The sequence below is a fragment of the Electrona antarctica genome, assembly GCF_951216825.1.
Source record: "Electrona antarctica genome assembly, chromosome: 10".
NCBI classification, from domain to species: Eukaryota; Metazoa; Chordata; class Actinopteri; order Myctophiformes; family Myctophidae; genus Electrona; species Electrona antarctica.
The window spans coordinates 39,275,772-39,290,091 of NC_136791.1; the positions used below are offsets into that span (position 1 = coordinate 39,275,772).

General features: G+C 42.0%; 1 protein-coding gene across 1 annotated transcript in view; it reads left to right on the forward strand.

Annotated features, from left to right (window-relative positions):
* The first annotated feature begins 9,051 nt into the window (after positions 1-9,051).
* The window catches only part of fbxw4 (F-box and WD repeat domain containing 4), an 87,379-nt gene continuing 82,110 nt past the window's right edge, over positions 9,052-14,320 (forward strand). Inside the window, exons 1-2 of the mRNA XM_079512070.1 lie at positions 9,052-9,426; positions 12,266-12,361. Coding sequence (XP_079368196.1) covers positions 9,239-9,426; positions 12,266-12,361 — 284 coding nt within the window. The 5' untranslated portion in view covers positions 9,052-9,238. The remainder of the gene's footprint in view (positions 9,427-12,265; positions 12,362-14,320) is intronic.

The window sequence follows — 14,320 nt, forward strand, 5'->3', positions numbered from 1 at the left end:
ATATATGGCCAGTACAGAATTCATCCATATGTTGATCTGACCCCCCCATGCCAAAGCGCCAGTGCTCGCCCAGCAGTTTGCCGTCTGCGTGCTTCTCGCCCTCTGGACTTCTCTCCCTCTGGGCGTCTTACTGGTTTAAGTGATCTGGTTAATCAGAACATACATCAATTTGTTCTTATATAAATTAAGAGAATAAAGTTGCTGACCAGTAGAGTATTTGTCGTATAGTGTAGTACCTCTCTATTTGATGGAAAACTGACTATGTACGATAAAGGGGAGGATGAAGATGAGTATAGACTGTCTATTTGAGAATTTGTTTGAAAGTAATTGGTAAAAGGTTTGGGAATAGAGTTGGGGGCATGTTTAAGCTTATAAATAAAAATGCATATGTGATGTGTTGTTGAAGTGTTGATCTGGAAGACAGTAAGTAAATTTAGCTTTTTCATGGAGCGGAGTGGTCAAGATGTTTTGAAAAAGTAACAGTTCTCACAAATCTCTTCTGTAGTAGATAAATACTGTGGAGGTACAGTATGAAGCATGTGTACTGGCCCATGCAGACATTATTGCAGTATGAGTATAAGTTCTGTTTTACCAGACTACAAATTTTCCTGATGACTCGTCAAGTTTCTCGTCTACTAAAACTCATAAGAATTTAGCATAGGAAACTTGTGATATCTCATTAGATCATTTATGATAGAAGTTATCAAAATTTACACTATGCATGGTGGGTTACTGAACTAATTAACTGAACTTACGTGTTTCGGCTATGAGCCTTCATCAGAGCAGAGTTGCTTTTTGGATTTTTTAAAATTCCTACATTTTGATGTATACTGGATTTGGGGTTAGCACTTCACTGAAAACCATTGCTGATGCGCAACGTCTTTTTCTCATTTACCTTTTCATTTTATTTTCCCATATCAGTGGTAACCTTTCTTGCCACAGTCTCTATACCCACTACTTCAAAAGGGAACCAAGGAGAACCATCAGCCTGTAGGTTTTTTCCCCACATGTAACCTGACCAGGGAAAGCTAACAGGGTGTGTGGGTAGAGGTTATTCTTAGTCAGATCCCATCAGGGATAACAAGGTCATTTGAAGTCATGAAGATCCCCCTCCTTTTAGAGCCAAGCTGGTGGCAAGGTTGCTTCTGTAGCCACGGGAAACCATTACAATGACGAGAAAGTTAGAACAGAAAAAGAAACATGTTTCTGGAGGAGAGAAATGATTGGCGTCCTGGGCTAACCTGGGCACTTAAAGATGCCATAATAAATTGCTTAATATTGTTGTCATGGTGGTGCCCATATTTACAAGAATAACCTATTAAACCTGTCTCTCTCATTATGTCCCCTTTAAATCCATTTTAAATAGGTCAGAAAGTTGACCATGGGCAGAGGGACCATTGGAGGCAACATAGGCTCTCCATCAAATCCATAAAATATCAAATGAATCGAACCGGGGAAGAAGTTACGATTGTCACCACACTACGACCTGTCAGTTACTATCCCAGTTCCCTTTTAACAACCGAAGGCCTCATAATCTGATTAGACAGCTCTATCGAAGACTTGTGCTTGTGTCTGGGGCACGCCGCACGTGTGTCTGTGTCCCTTCAATAAGGTGTTCTATTACCCATCAACACTCTCACAATCACTGCCTTGATGGATCCACTACATTTGAAAGCAGGTGTTGTTGTAGTGGTTCTGACTGTGGGTCAACATCCACAGTTACTCTGATGATCCCATTTCATATACAATGTGCATGAACTGGAAATGTGTCTTGCATGAACATAACATGTGTCTTGCATGGTGTTGGGTAAGAGTATGCACAACACAGACAGTATTGTATACAGAGGATACAATGCAGGTGTCACACAAAACACCAATTACAACTTCTGGCTCTCAGTTTTCCTGTAATTGTTCTCTATTTTCTGCTGCACTGATAACTTTAGATATTCTAATAACATGACCAGTCAGCAGCAGCAGTCAATGATGTGTTAGTAAAACCTAGTCAATAGCAGCATGTTCACAAAAATTACTTTTACTTATTAAATACATTTAATGAATGTACTTTTTTCCCTGCAGTGCGGACACAAATGAAATAAAAACACAACAGATCTATTTCATTCCAATGTAGAAAAGCCTCTTCGGCCCCTGAGCACTGAATTAAATGGTCTTGACAATACTTGACATTAATCTGATTAAGTCCTTCCACATTGGATTAACAGGGGGATTTATGTCTTAAGGCTTAGCAGACCCTAAACATCAGATAAATCAATTATAGCCACCATTCATGATAACTCAATAACAGGACTTGATAAAAAATCAGCCCCTACTTCATACCCTTTCTTTCGTTCTAGCATTAGAAATTATGGATTTGTGAATTGATTGAATTAGTGGAGTACTCTGGCTTGTCCATTACGACTACAGCTACCTTCCTTATATGACTGTAAAGCCGCAATGCACCCTGGGGAAGCGCTGGCTTGTGGGAAAAATCACACCTTCTGTGTAGCCTGAGATGCCATGCAAATGTGGAGCAATTCGGGTGCAGAGGAAAGGGGGAAAATCGCTTTCATCCATTTTTATTGAGCCACAACCATCATCCTTAACCCCAGATAAACAAACAGAGCTACTTTCTTCATTTGCTTAGGGAGCAATTTAGACTTTGACTCGCACCCGCAGCACCCCCCACCCTACCCCTGCGGAGGCCGTAGAATAGCAGGGGTGAGTAGGGATCGTGACCCCTGCCTCCTAAGCAGCCTCGCATGCCACAAGCCGACACAAGGGCCTGCCCCCCATCAAAAACCACTTACAACATCCAACATTTAACATCCAACCACTTATCGTCATTCTAAAACCTTCACTAAGTATAGGATTTTGGAGAAAACATCACCTTGTTAACCTTCCCTGTTCGCTTTTCACCTCTTATCTAGGATCAGAAGGCACTATCTGTCCGTCATTATGTGCTACGGATCAGCACTTTGCCTTATAGAAGAGCGCTGAGGCATCTGAAGATCTTTACTAGATCTCAGGTGAGTTTAGAGATTTACTCATGCAGTACAGAGGTCATTTACAAAGCCTTTTCACCACCAGGTATCACACCACAACTTGGTACAATGTTTCAAAGAGTATCCCCCCGCCCCCCTTTTTTAAAAAACATTATCCAATTTCCTGGTCCTCATTTTGGAGGATTTCCAATTTATGAGAACTATTTCATATCACAAACACATGCCCACAAATGACATATTAATCAATTCCTTGGATATGAATTATAGCGGAATTTGATCTTTGATTTTATTCTGCTGTGGTTCATCATCTTTGTTCAATATGTACACAAATGAACAAAGTCAGTTACAAAGGATATTGTCCATCAAAAATGACAGCAACCCACATTGAATCCCATTCAACGCACGCACGCACGCACGCACGCACGCACGCACGCACGCACGCACGCACGCACGCACGCACGCACGCACGCACACACACACACACACACACACACACACACACACACACACACACCCTCCACTCCATTCAGCCATGTTAACAAAAATGCCAGCAGCTGAAGCTGTAGGCCAGATAATTGAAATGCAAACAACTGATCAAAGCTAAGCTCCCAAACTTCGACAGTTTCATTGTTTATATACGGGCCTTATGGGAGACCTGTTGACTTTTCCAATTGGAGCTGTAAACTCCTGTTTGTCCACGCATCTCAGTCTGATCTGAACAATTACCAGCTAAATGTGTTTGCCAGCTCAGGGACAGAACCCCCCCGCCCCACGCACACACATACATACGCCACCCCTCTCTTATTCTGCTGCCCTAAAAAGATCAAAAGGGAAGATCCCCCCCGGCCCCCTCAGAGAGTCCCCCCCCAACCCCTCCCTCCTCAAATGCACCCCTCCACTCCCCATCTCCCTCCTCCATCTCCCTCCTCGTCCCCTCCCAACCTCTTCATTTCCTTTTAGCCATGACAGTTCAGCTGGAAAGCCGACCATAAATGATTTTTTTCGACGTCCCAGTGTTTGGGACAAGGCCTCTCAGAGCAGTGCAGCTTTCAACAGGGTGGGGGGGTGTGGAGGGTCGGTGGGGTGTGTGTCTCTGAAAAAAAAGAGAGAAAAAGAAAAGAGAGGAAAAAAAACGATCTGCATATTTCAATTATGTGCAGGCTGTGCTCAGCTGATCAAAGAGTTTAGGGGTTGACGGTCGTAACTGAAAGCTTGAGGGCCCTCATGATGTGAATGAGCACAAATTGATGCTACTGATGCTAAACGGCTAAGCGCCTCACAAATGTCATGAGGTCAATCAACTTTTGGTAGTCATTTGACCGTGACACAACTTTGGCAGTTTTAGTGCCTAAATAGGCCCCGGGGAATGCTGGGCCGCTTTTCACTTCAGCTCAACTGAAGAATATTTGCATTCAACATTATGATGTGGATTGTGGAACATCAGATAGGCCTAAATGTGGCCAAACAAAAGACAATTTCTTAATTTTATAATGTCTTGTTCAACTGTCCGCAGAGATGAATAGAATAAAATGTCCCATGGACCCCCAGTCTCTTTAGATTAGTATGCTACAGTAGACCCTGCATTGCGAATATACTTAAATGACAGCCCAGGATGCTTTATGCCCAGTCATGTCAAGCACATTCATGGCATTTACAATGTGTTAACCCCCCACCCCTCTCATTCTGTTAGCCTACTTTTAGCTGTGTTGGGGTGAGGAACCCAGCTCTGTGAGACCTGGCTGATCGCACTTGGGTCCCTCCTCTGTAAGCGTCGCGATCGCTGTGTTGAATGGGGCAGGGTCACGCAGCCACTTCGGCCTGAACAAAAAGCGCCACCTAGGAGCCACATATCTGCCAATCACACACCGTGACCCTGGATCAAACGGCCTATCGCATACCATAACCCCTGATCAAACAGGGTCTTTTGTGGCCTTAATGGAAAAACATGTCAGACAATGGCAGCTTTGAATGTTTGACATGAGATGGGGGTCACCGTACAAGAAAAAACACACGACAACAAAAACACGGCAAGGGCCACTGGGGTCAGCTAGGATGCTGCTATGGGCCTGAGGAAGAGGAGGAGGAGGGATGGGACCCCAGGGAGGTGATGAGAACTATTCCAAATGTTGCTGAGAATGTCTGCTGAGTGCTGATCTACAAGACTGCAAAGTCAAATCTAGTGGAAACAAATCTGTTACTCCGAAGAGTGTACAAATAGAACCAAATGGACCCTTAATAGCATACAAATTTAACAATTTAACAAAGTCTATTTTACTCCATTTGCACACTCTTCAGAGCTAAATTAGCACTAACACGGATGAGTTTTCTACTGAGTAGAAGGACATTATGGACATACAATAAACAATAGAAATGAATATTTTCACATCATATAGATATAGGTTAATGTACTTATGCACATAAAGTAGCCTACTATAGAGGCACTACTAGAGCATTCAGGTAGCATTGATGGTACATACAGTAGATTCTATAGCTATACAGCAGCTTACCTGCAACCAGCTCAATGCAGCATTGCGCTTTCCTGTTGGCACAGAGATCAAACCAGCATCCATCCATTTAATAAAGTCAGCTGTTCCTCACCTATTAAACAACCTGCTGTTAACAGGAAGGAATAAAGAAGTATGATGCCAAGCACTGTTAACCCCAAATAGCCTAATGTTATTTGTATTTGCATTTAATAATGGAAAAGTTGAAAATGGTTGTATTGTCAGACATCAAGTAACACTGAACTAGAAAGGTGCCTTCCTCAGAGCAGATTTTGTATTTATTTTTTAATCTGCTAATCAGGGCCGGATTAATCCCCATGAGTGCCCCTGTGCAGATCATTTTTAGTGCCCCCCCATAGCACGGGGCGACCGACCCCGAACACAATAGAACACAATACAATAGGCATATAGGTCTTATAACATTTTCAGCAGCAGTTGGCACAGCACAGCTCGGCCTGGGCCGGCCGTAAGAACACGATACAGTGTCAGTGGACCAGGTGAGGCAATAAGCACATCAATATAGGCCTAATGTGTAACATTAATTATTCTGAACCAGGATCGAACCCAGTACAATAAATTACATGAATGCAAACTGAATATGATTGGATTTTTATTTAAAAATAAACCAACTCTCTCGTGACAGCTGCCTGTCATGCCTAGTGCTGGTGTGTTGACATCATTCTTTCAAGGGCTCTTCTCAAATTATACTGTTATAACGGCTAAACAGCAAAACACAGCAACCAGCTCTACATTACACATAACCAGAAAAATAATACATATAATGATATAAATGCATAAATATGAAAAAGATATATACATATACACATTGTACCAGTTGTGAATGAATTAATTGCCAAGTGCCCCTGTGCAGCTGCACATAGAGGCCTATGGTTAATCCAGCCCTGCTGCTAATGCATCAATAAGTAAGAATGTTTATCTGAGCCAGTATCCTTCATCCTTCATTTTGGAGTGCTGCTTTTTCCACTTCCGTGGTATTTTGAACCTAGTTATCATGTATAGGGCATAGCAGTGTGGCCATTTTCTGGTTTCATCGATCCAGACCCCATTCCATTTCCCCATAGAGATTTCCCATAGAATATATTTATATCAATTATTTTAAGCCTAGAATCAAGCCATTCAGGATCCTGGTGAATCATGACCATAAAACATTTGATTCTGTGAATAAAAGTGGAAAACTGCAAAACAAAGTGTATTTATTAAATATAGTATAATATCATATGATTAAATATTATTTTCCCCCCACAGAATCAAATTCACAGGGATCCTGGATGGCTTGATTCTAGGCTTAAAATAATCAATGGGAAAAAAATTAATGGGGGCATCCAGAGCTAAGGTGCACCTGCTTTTTTTTCTTATTGTCTAAACTGTGGCACTGACAAAAAGACAGAGGCAAAGGAGTGACAAGGAGGAACAAGATCATAAATTAATAAAATTATTATAGATTATCAGCCCAGGTTAGAGGGTTGGGACATAAAGCAAGAGAAGCAAGCTTCAAATGGTTTGGACTTGTGCAATTAGTAATCTAAGCAAGGCAGATGGCTTCTTGGTTAGAGTGGGTGACAATATTATCACACGAAAATATGAAATTACCTACCTATAGGTTCCATCCTGGAGGCAAATCTTTCTGGTGATAAATTGGCCACCAACGTAATAAAAAAAGTCAACCAAAGAACAAGATGCAGGATCTCCTCACTTGGTTGAGTGGGAAAGTGGGAAATTTGGTACTGTATATAGTCTTTTTTATTGGCCTAAAACATTGTCTATATACATACATTCATGAATACTTGCTGTGGGTATTGGCCTTTTTTAATATAGCGGTTTCTTGTGACCCTACCATTAACATCCTATGACAGGCAAAATGTCAAAAATGTCAAACTGTCAAACTAGGGTTTTTTTTCATGATTCTGAATACATTCCAAGCATTAGTTTTGCACAAAATACACCCCTTGGGCTAAAAACAGCCATAGCCACTTGCCCAAATGTGCTGACCTCATCACATTTGTGCTGATCTCATCACATTTGTCATGACTTCTATGGCCATTTTTAGCCAGAGTGTTTTTTGTGCAAAACTAATGCTTGGAATGGATTCAGAATCATGAAAACCCCCTAGTTTGACATGTCACATGCTACTTAAAGCAAAAGGACAGTTTGACATTTTTGCCTGCCATAGGATGTTAATGGTAGGGCCACAATAAATCCCTATAAAATAATTGCCCAATACCCACAGCCGGTCAGCAAGTGGATTCATGAATGTATGTATATAGACAATATTTTAGGGCAATAAAAAAGACCATATACCAAATTTGAAATTTCCCACCCGTCAGCCCCGGCTGCCGGGCTATACCGAGGAGCCCTCTAGGTTTCTTCGACTATGCATAGACCTCTTGGTACCACATAGCACCTCAAAGGCCCTTAAAACAAGGCTCCAGACTTCCCAAAAAAAACTGGTCAGGCTACTACTTGGCCTCACTCCCCGAACCCACCTCACCCCTGCCCACTTTGACAGGCTGGAATGGCTTAGGGTTGACCCATGTACCTGTCTAAATACTTCCTTAATGTCAACAAAGTCCACACCCACTACACCAGAGGGAGCTCAACAAACCATGTGCAAGCCAGATTTGGCACAAACAAGGGACTGAATTCATTTCGCTCCTATGTCACCAAAATGTGGAGCGCCCGGCCCTACCAACGGTCATTAAGACATGCAAATCCCTTGACTCCTTCAAAACCACTCTCAAAGGACACCTACGGGCAGCTGCAATTCGAAACTGGCCCCCGTAAAATCTGAATCTCCCACCCACCCCCTTTTCCTCATCACTGTATATGTTTTCTTTTCCCTTTTAACCTCCTTTATGATGATTTCCTGTTTTTTGGCTGTAGCCTATATTTGTATGTCTCTAAATGTTATGATGAATTGAACAAGGTGGACCCTCTTCCTCTTGTAAACAAGTGTAGTGCTTTGGGTCGTCCACTCACAGTTAACAGTTTTTGTATTGAGTTGTGCTTGAATGTACTGTAATTCTGCAAACTGTTAATAAATACTTCAATCAATCAATCAATCAATCAAACAAACAAACAAACAAACAAACAAACAAACAAACAATCAATGCAGAGGAGGGTCGAGGGGTACAGATGCTAGAGGAACTACACTTCAATACAAGGTCTGCTAAGAGGATTTAAACCCATGCAAGCTTATGGCTTGTTTCCATTGGGTCCTTATGCACTCAATTAATCGAAACAAATGACAGACAAACTGTTGGAGGGGGGGGGGGTGTTATAATCTTACAGGGGCCAGTCAATTGCAGCCACCTGTTGTGTAGTGTTGTTTTGTTTTCCTGCCATAACATGCCATTACCATTATTTAGTTTTAATACACATTTTAACATTTTAGAAAATACCACAACCACATAACACACCACCTGCCCCAAAAGTCAGCGTGGGGCACAACAAAGCATAGAGCTATGGCAAAAATGCAACACTCATGTAACTGTGACCTGTTCGCTATACGTCATTGCGCACTAGAACGTATGCGTAATGACGTAATGACGCAATGGACGACGTTTATGCTGTAAACACTAGTGAAAACAAAACGCTTCTAAAACCATGGACTAAAATTCATTTATTTTGTACAAACTACCACAGGCGAGCTGGCGAGGTGACGGTGTGTAAGCGGAGGATAGACGATTAGACGCGGTCTCAACGAAGCGTTAAAAAATGCTGTTCTTATTACAGTTGCCAGAGGATATCCTTTACCATATCCTGTCATATTTGGACTACAGGTCTCTGAGTCGCCTTTCCCAAGTTTGCAAAACCATCTACCACTTTGTAAACCGTGATGCCGTGTGGAAGAGGATTGCAAAAGACTTTCTAAACACCGGAATCACTCGAAATGGAAAAGACATGTAAGATAATAGTTCCGCGACGAAGGAATTCATCTGATTTCATTACAATCTGATACACCGATGTGTGTGTAATGCATTATGGTGTCGTTTTGTATTGAGTTGTGCTTGAAATGTACTACTGTAATTCTCCAATCTGTTAATAAATCTTTCAATCAATCAATCAAACCGGGGTATCACCAACTGCACACAAATTATTGTCGTAATTGTTTCACTGAAAAATGTGCCCACATTGGTCTCATGTAGCCTCAATGCCTCATGTATTTGACAGGGTAGTAAGGGTACCAACAAGTTGTTCCACTGTAGCTAAAAGCTAATAAACTAGAAACCTCAGTCTTGTGTTACTAATACTGGATATATCTGAAGTAATGTTTCATAATAAATTGAAGACCCAATCCCACAAGCTGACTGTGCAGACCGTGGGTCCGTGTATAGTCCTGCAAAACGCTACATCTTTCTCCTCGTCTTTTAACAGTTACAGTAGACAAGCAAACGCCATCATCGCCATGCATGTATATCATCAGTTACGAAAATAGATATTTTCTGCTTTGTCATACAGTTTATTTGCCTAAAATGACTATACGCGCTTCCAACATAATGCAGTTCTACCTGATCCATTTAAGTGTTGACAAAACGTGCACACAGTACAGTAGCCTACATGACCTGTTTACATTGGCTGTTACATTGATTTTCTTGGGACTGTGGGTTCTTACTTCGTAGGGGGGTTGTGGTGGTGGAAGGCAAGCTCAGGCTGAGCAAAGGAAGGGATGTGGAATGAAAGTGTGTCCAATTAGCACAATTAATTCCTACGATTTTGTAATATATATTCGTAATCAACCTTTCCGTCTCATGTTGTGTGATTGAACCACCACAAATAATTATCTATTTGGGAAACATTTCCCCCTCATTATCAGCCACAAATAGCCTACCCCTATACTAGTATGAGAAACACCCTGTCAGATGCCATGCTGTCCAAAATAATACACATTTCATTAGCCTATATAAATAATGAAAGTACAGGTGCTGTAGTCATATCTCTCTTTTAATCACTTGCAACCCAGCATCCATATACTGAAATCCATATACTGGACCACTTGCAGAAAAGTGGTCCAAGTAGAGAGCCCACTCAAGTCCTGTGTCCAGAGGGAAGATGGGCACAAATTCCCTCACTCAAATGATCCCCTGCTCTGACTGTTAACTCAGACAGACCATCCTAAATGAATACAGTCCATAATCACATTCTAAATGCCATGGCATGGGCCACCTTGCTCCATAGCAGCCGGGAAACTAGTACACCTGCTGCGCAGAACAGTTGAGTTTGCTACTTTTACTTTTTGCCAGACAGTATTAAAAACTAGAGGGCTAAAATACTGCTGAATGCAGAAGTACGCCTGGCTCCGAGATCTCATCTCAGTATGGCTGATTTGACCCAGAGCCACAATGGCATCATAATTTCCTCCCTTCTAACCTTTTCCCCCATTGCCATAGTGAAGCCCATTCTAATCAAAGCAGCCGTCACCTCCCTGAGACGCCTAGGCAAAGGCCAATGTAAATGAACTTGGCGGACCTGCTGAGAGTGTCGGGGCAGCACATCCTTCAGCTGCTAGCTGGGAGAGAAGCAAGCTGCTTCCTCCCTGATTTGTGTCAACCCCCTCTGGCATGGGGCTGACGAACACATGTGAATACATATGCTACTGTTCTGGATGAGTGTCAGCCTCTATTGGGACCAATACACAGTCATGTTTTCACATTAATATTATTGCAATTCTGTCCGTAATATCCCATAACTGCATGGTTAAATCGATCAATACTCTTATTGCAGTATTTGTTTCCAGTACGGTTTACCTTACACCTTTTACCTTATACACTAACTGTGATTCTGGGTGGGAGCAGATGCAGACAAAACAGTGCATTCTTAGGCGCGATTCATACTCCTATTTTAGAGCCGAATAAAAGTCGGTTCGGCTCTGTAGAGCCTACAATGTGACGTCATTTGAGGTTCGGGGGGGCGGGTACCGTCCTAAAGTCGGCTCTACGGTGCTACTGAAAATTTCTGACGAGCCGAAATAATTTCGGCACTACAGCGCCGAAACAGCGGTAAAATAGGAGTATGAATCGGCCCTTATTAATTGATTTATTAGGCCTACTGATGAACGCTAGACTCTCTTTCCAAGTGTCGTCTTTCACTATTGCTGAAGAAGACGCCCCACAGTGTGGAGAGGGAGTTGGCTGTGAAGATGAACACATAGTTGTTCAAACAACTTAAACAATTAACCTGTATTTTTCTTTAAATCTTTCCAATGTCTTTATTAAATGTATGTAGTGGGTAATAGCGCTTTTATGCAAACGCTTTACACTATGCATTGCATTCTCATTCACTCACCGACGACAGGGGAAACCATGCAAGGCACCAACCTGCTTATCAGGAGCAGTGTGGGATTAAGTGTCTTGATCACGGAAAGTGTCTGCTTTCACTACTGAAGGAGATGAGCCAACATTAGTTAAAAAAAATGTAAATGTTGTAAAGATGTAACATTTATTTTTCTACAGTTTACAACAAGGAGAACTTTAGAATTATCTTCAATGAGCTTCTATTTCATCAACAACATTGTATTCAACCAATAGTGAGGAGTACACGGTTAGGCCCATAATTTTCAGATAATGTTCCTGTGATTCTGGAAGATCAGATTGTTGTGGGAATGAGGATGTACTACCTTTATGGTAAATGGTAACATTTATTAATGGTATTTCGGAAATGGTGGAAAGGTCAAATTTGACTTGAAATTAAAGCTAAATGTATTTTACTGATCTTGAAATGTTAATGTGTAACTTGTCATTGCAGATATCCTTATATCCCACTGAAGGAGAGAGTGAAGGCTGCTCAGAACTGGTACAACGGTGTTTGCAAAATAGCCACTCTTCTTAAATGGAAGACAAAGTAAGTGCTTGCATAGAATGCATACACTTGTTCACGAGACACAATGGTGGTGTGTGTTATTGACTTGAATCTATACGCCTTTTTTGGTTTTCGAATAGGTATGTTTTAGTATCAAAAACTTAAGACCGGCTGCCACAAAACAGTCATATCAAGGGACCTCAAAACCTACTCTAGTGAGGTCTTTAACCAAGTATTGGAGAGTCTGGATTGGTCCGATGAGCTTAAAAGCACACTTGTCGAAGAAGCTTGGCTTGGCTTCAAAACCAAATATACATCAGTACTGAACAACATGGCTCCTTTGAGAACCACCAGGGGCAAAACCCGCTCGGAACCATGGATGAATTCGGACATACTGGCTGCAATGAAAGCCAGAGACAAAAAATGCTCTGAATTTCTAAAATGCAAGTCAAAGCTAGCCAAGCGCTTCGACAGTGTTCGCCAAGCTCGTTTGAACAACCTAAATACCCAACAAATCAAGCTAAGAAACAGTGTAACTGCCATGACCAAATCAGCTAAAAGTAACTTCATCAATGATAAAGCACAGGAAAACAAAAACAATCCTCATGAGCTCTGGAAGCTACTAAACAATCAACTAGGCTATGGTCAGAAACTAAAAACCAGGTTTTCAAACATAAACATCAAATCGGACAACACTCTCATCACTGACAACCTTGATGTGGCCAACTACTTGAATATCTTCTTTACAAACATAGCAACAACTCTGGTTAACAAACTGCCCTCCCACTCTGGGCTCTTTGGTGTAGAGCACATTACAACCTTCTACAGAAACCTAGGTGTTTGTAAAGACGATTTTAAACTAGTTATGGTAACAACTGATGAGGTAATTAAGAAACTGAGTGCCCTCCAACCCCACCAGGCCACAGGCCATGACAACATTCCCTCCAAATTTCTCAGAGACTCAGCCATCTCTATAGCTCCAATCATCACCCACATAGTAAACCTCTCCATCAAACAGGGACAGGTCCCCCAAGATTTCAAACTGGCCAAAGTAACCCCCTTGCACAAGAAAGGGAGTAAATTAGACCCCGGCAACTACCGCCCTATTTCTATTCTTAGTTCCATCTCGAAAGTGATGGAAAAAATAGTCTATGAACAGGTTGAAAAGTATCTTGCCACTAATAAATTATTGTACGAGTTCCAATCTGGCTTCAGAACATCCCACTCCACTGACACATGCCTTCTCTATTTGAGCGACCACATCAAACAAGACGTGGACGCTGGCAAATACTGCGGCATGGTCATGCTGGACCTCCAAAAGGCTTTTGACACCGTGAACCACTCCATACTGGTTAACAAGCTAAAAGCAATTGGTTTCGAATTTCGATAGCACATCAGTGAGCTGGATGCAATCCTACCTGGAGGGGAGAGAACAGATGGTGGAAGTGAACGGTACACTGTCCCCCCCCCTCCCAGTGAGCTGTGGCGTTCCACAAGGAAGCATACTAGGGTCTCTACTGTTCCTAATATATGTAAACGACATGACTTCAGCTTGTGACTGCAACTTGTTCCTGTTCGCAGATGACTCAGCACTGCTGGTCTCGGACAGGGACAAACTGCAGGTTGAAAATGCCCTCAGCTCTGAACTCGGTAGAATCTGCACCTGGCTCGCTGATAACAAACTATCTTTACACCTGGGAAAAACTGAATCCATTCTCTTTGGCTCTAATAGTAATCTCAGCAAGGCAAATGGCTTCTTGGTTAAAGTGGGTGACAATGTTATCACACGTAAAGATGAAATTACCTACCTAGGTTCCATCCTGGAGGCTAATCTTTCCGGTGATAAAATGGCCGCCAACGTAATCAAAAAGGTCAACCATAGAACAAGATTCCTTTACAGGATCTCCTCACTGGTCAACAAAAACACCTTGAAGACCTTAACAGGAGCCCTTGTACAGGGTTTCTTTGACTATGCATGCACCTCCTGGTACCACAGCACCT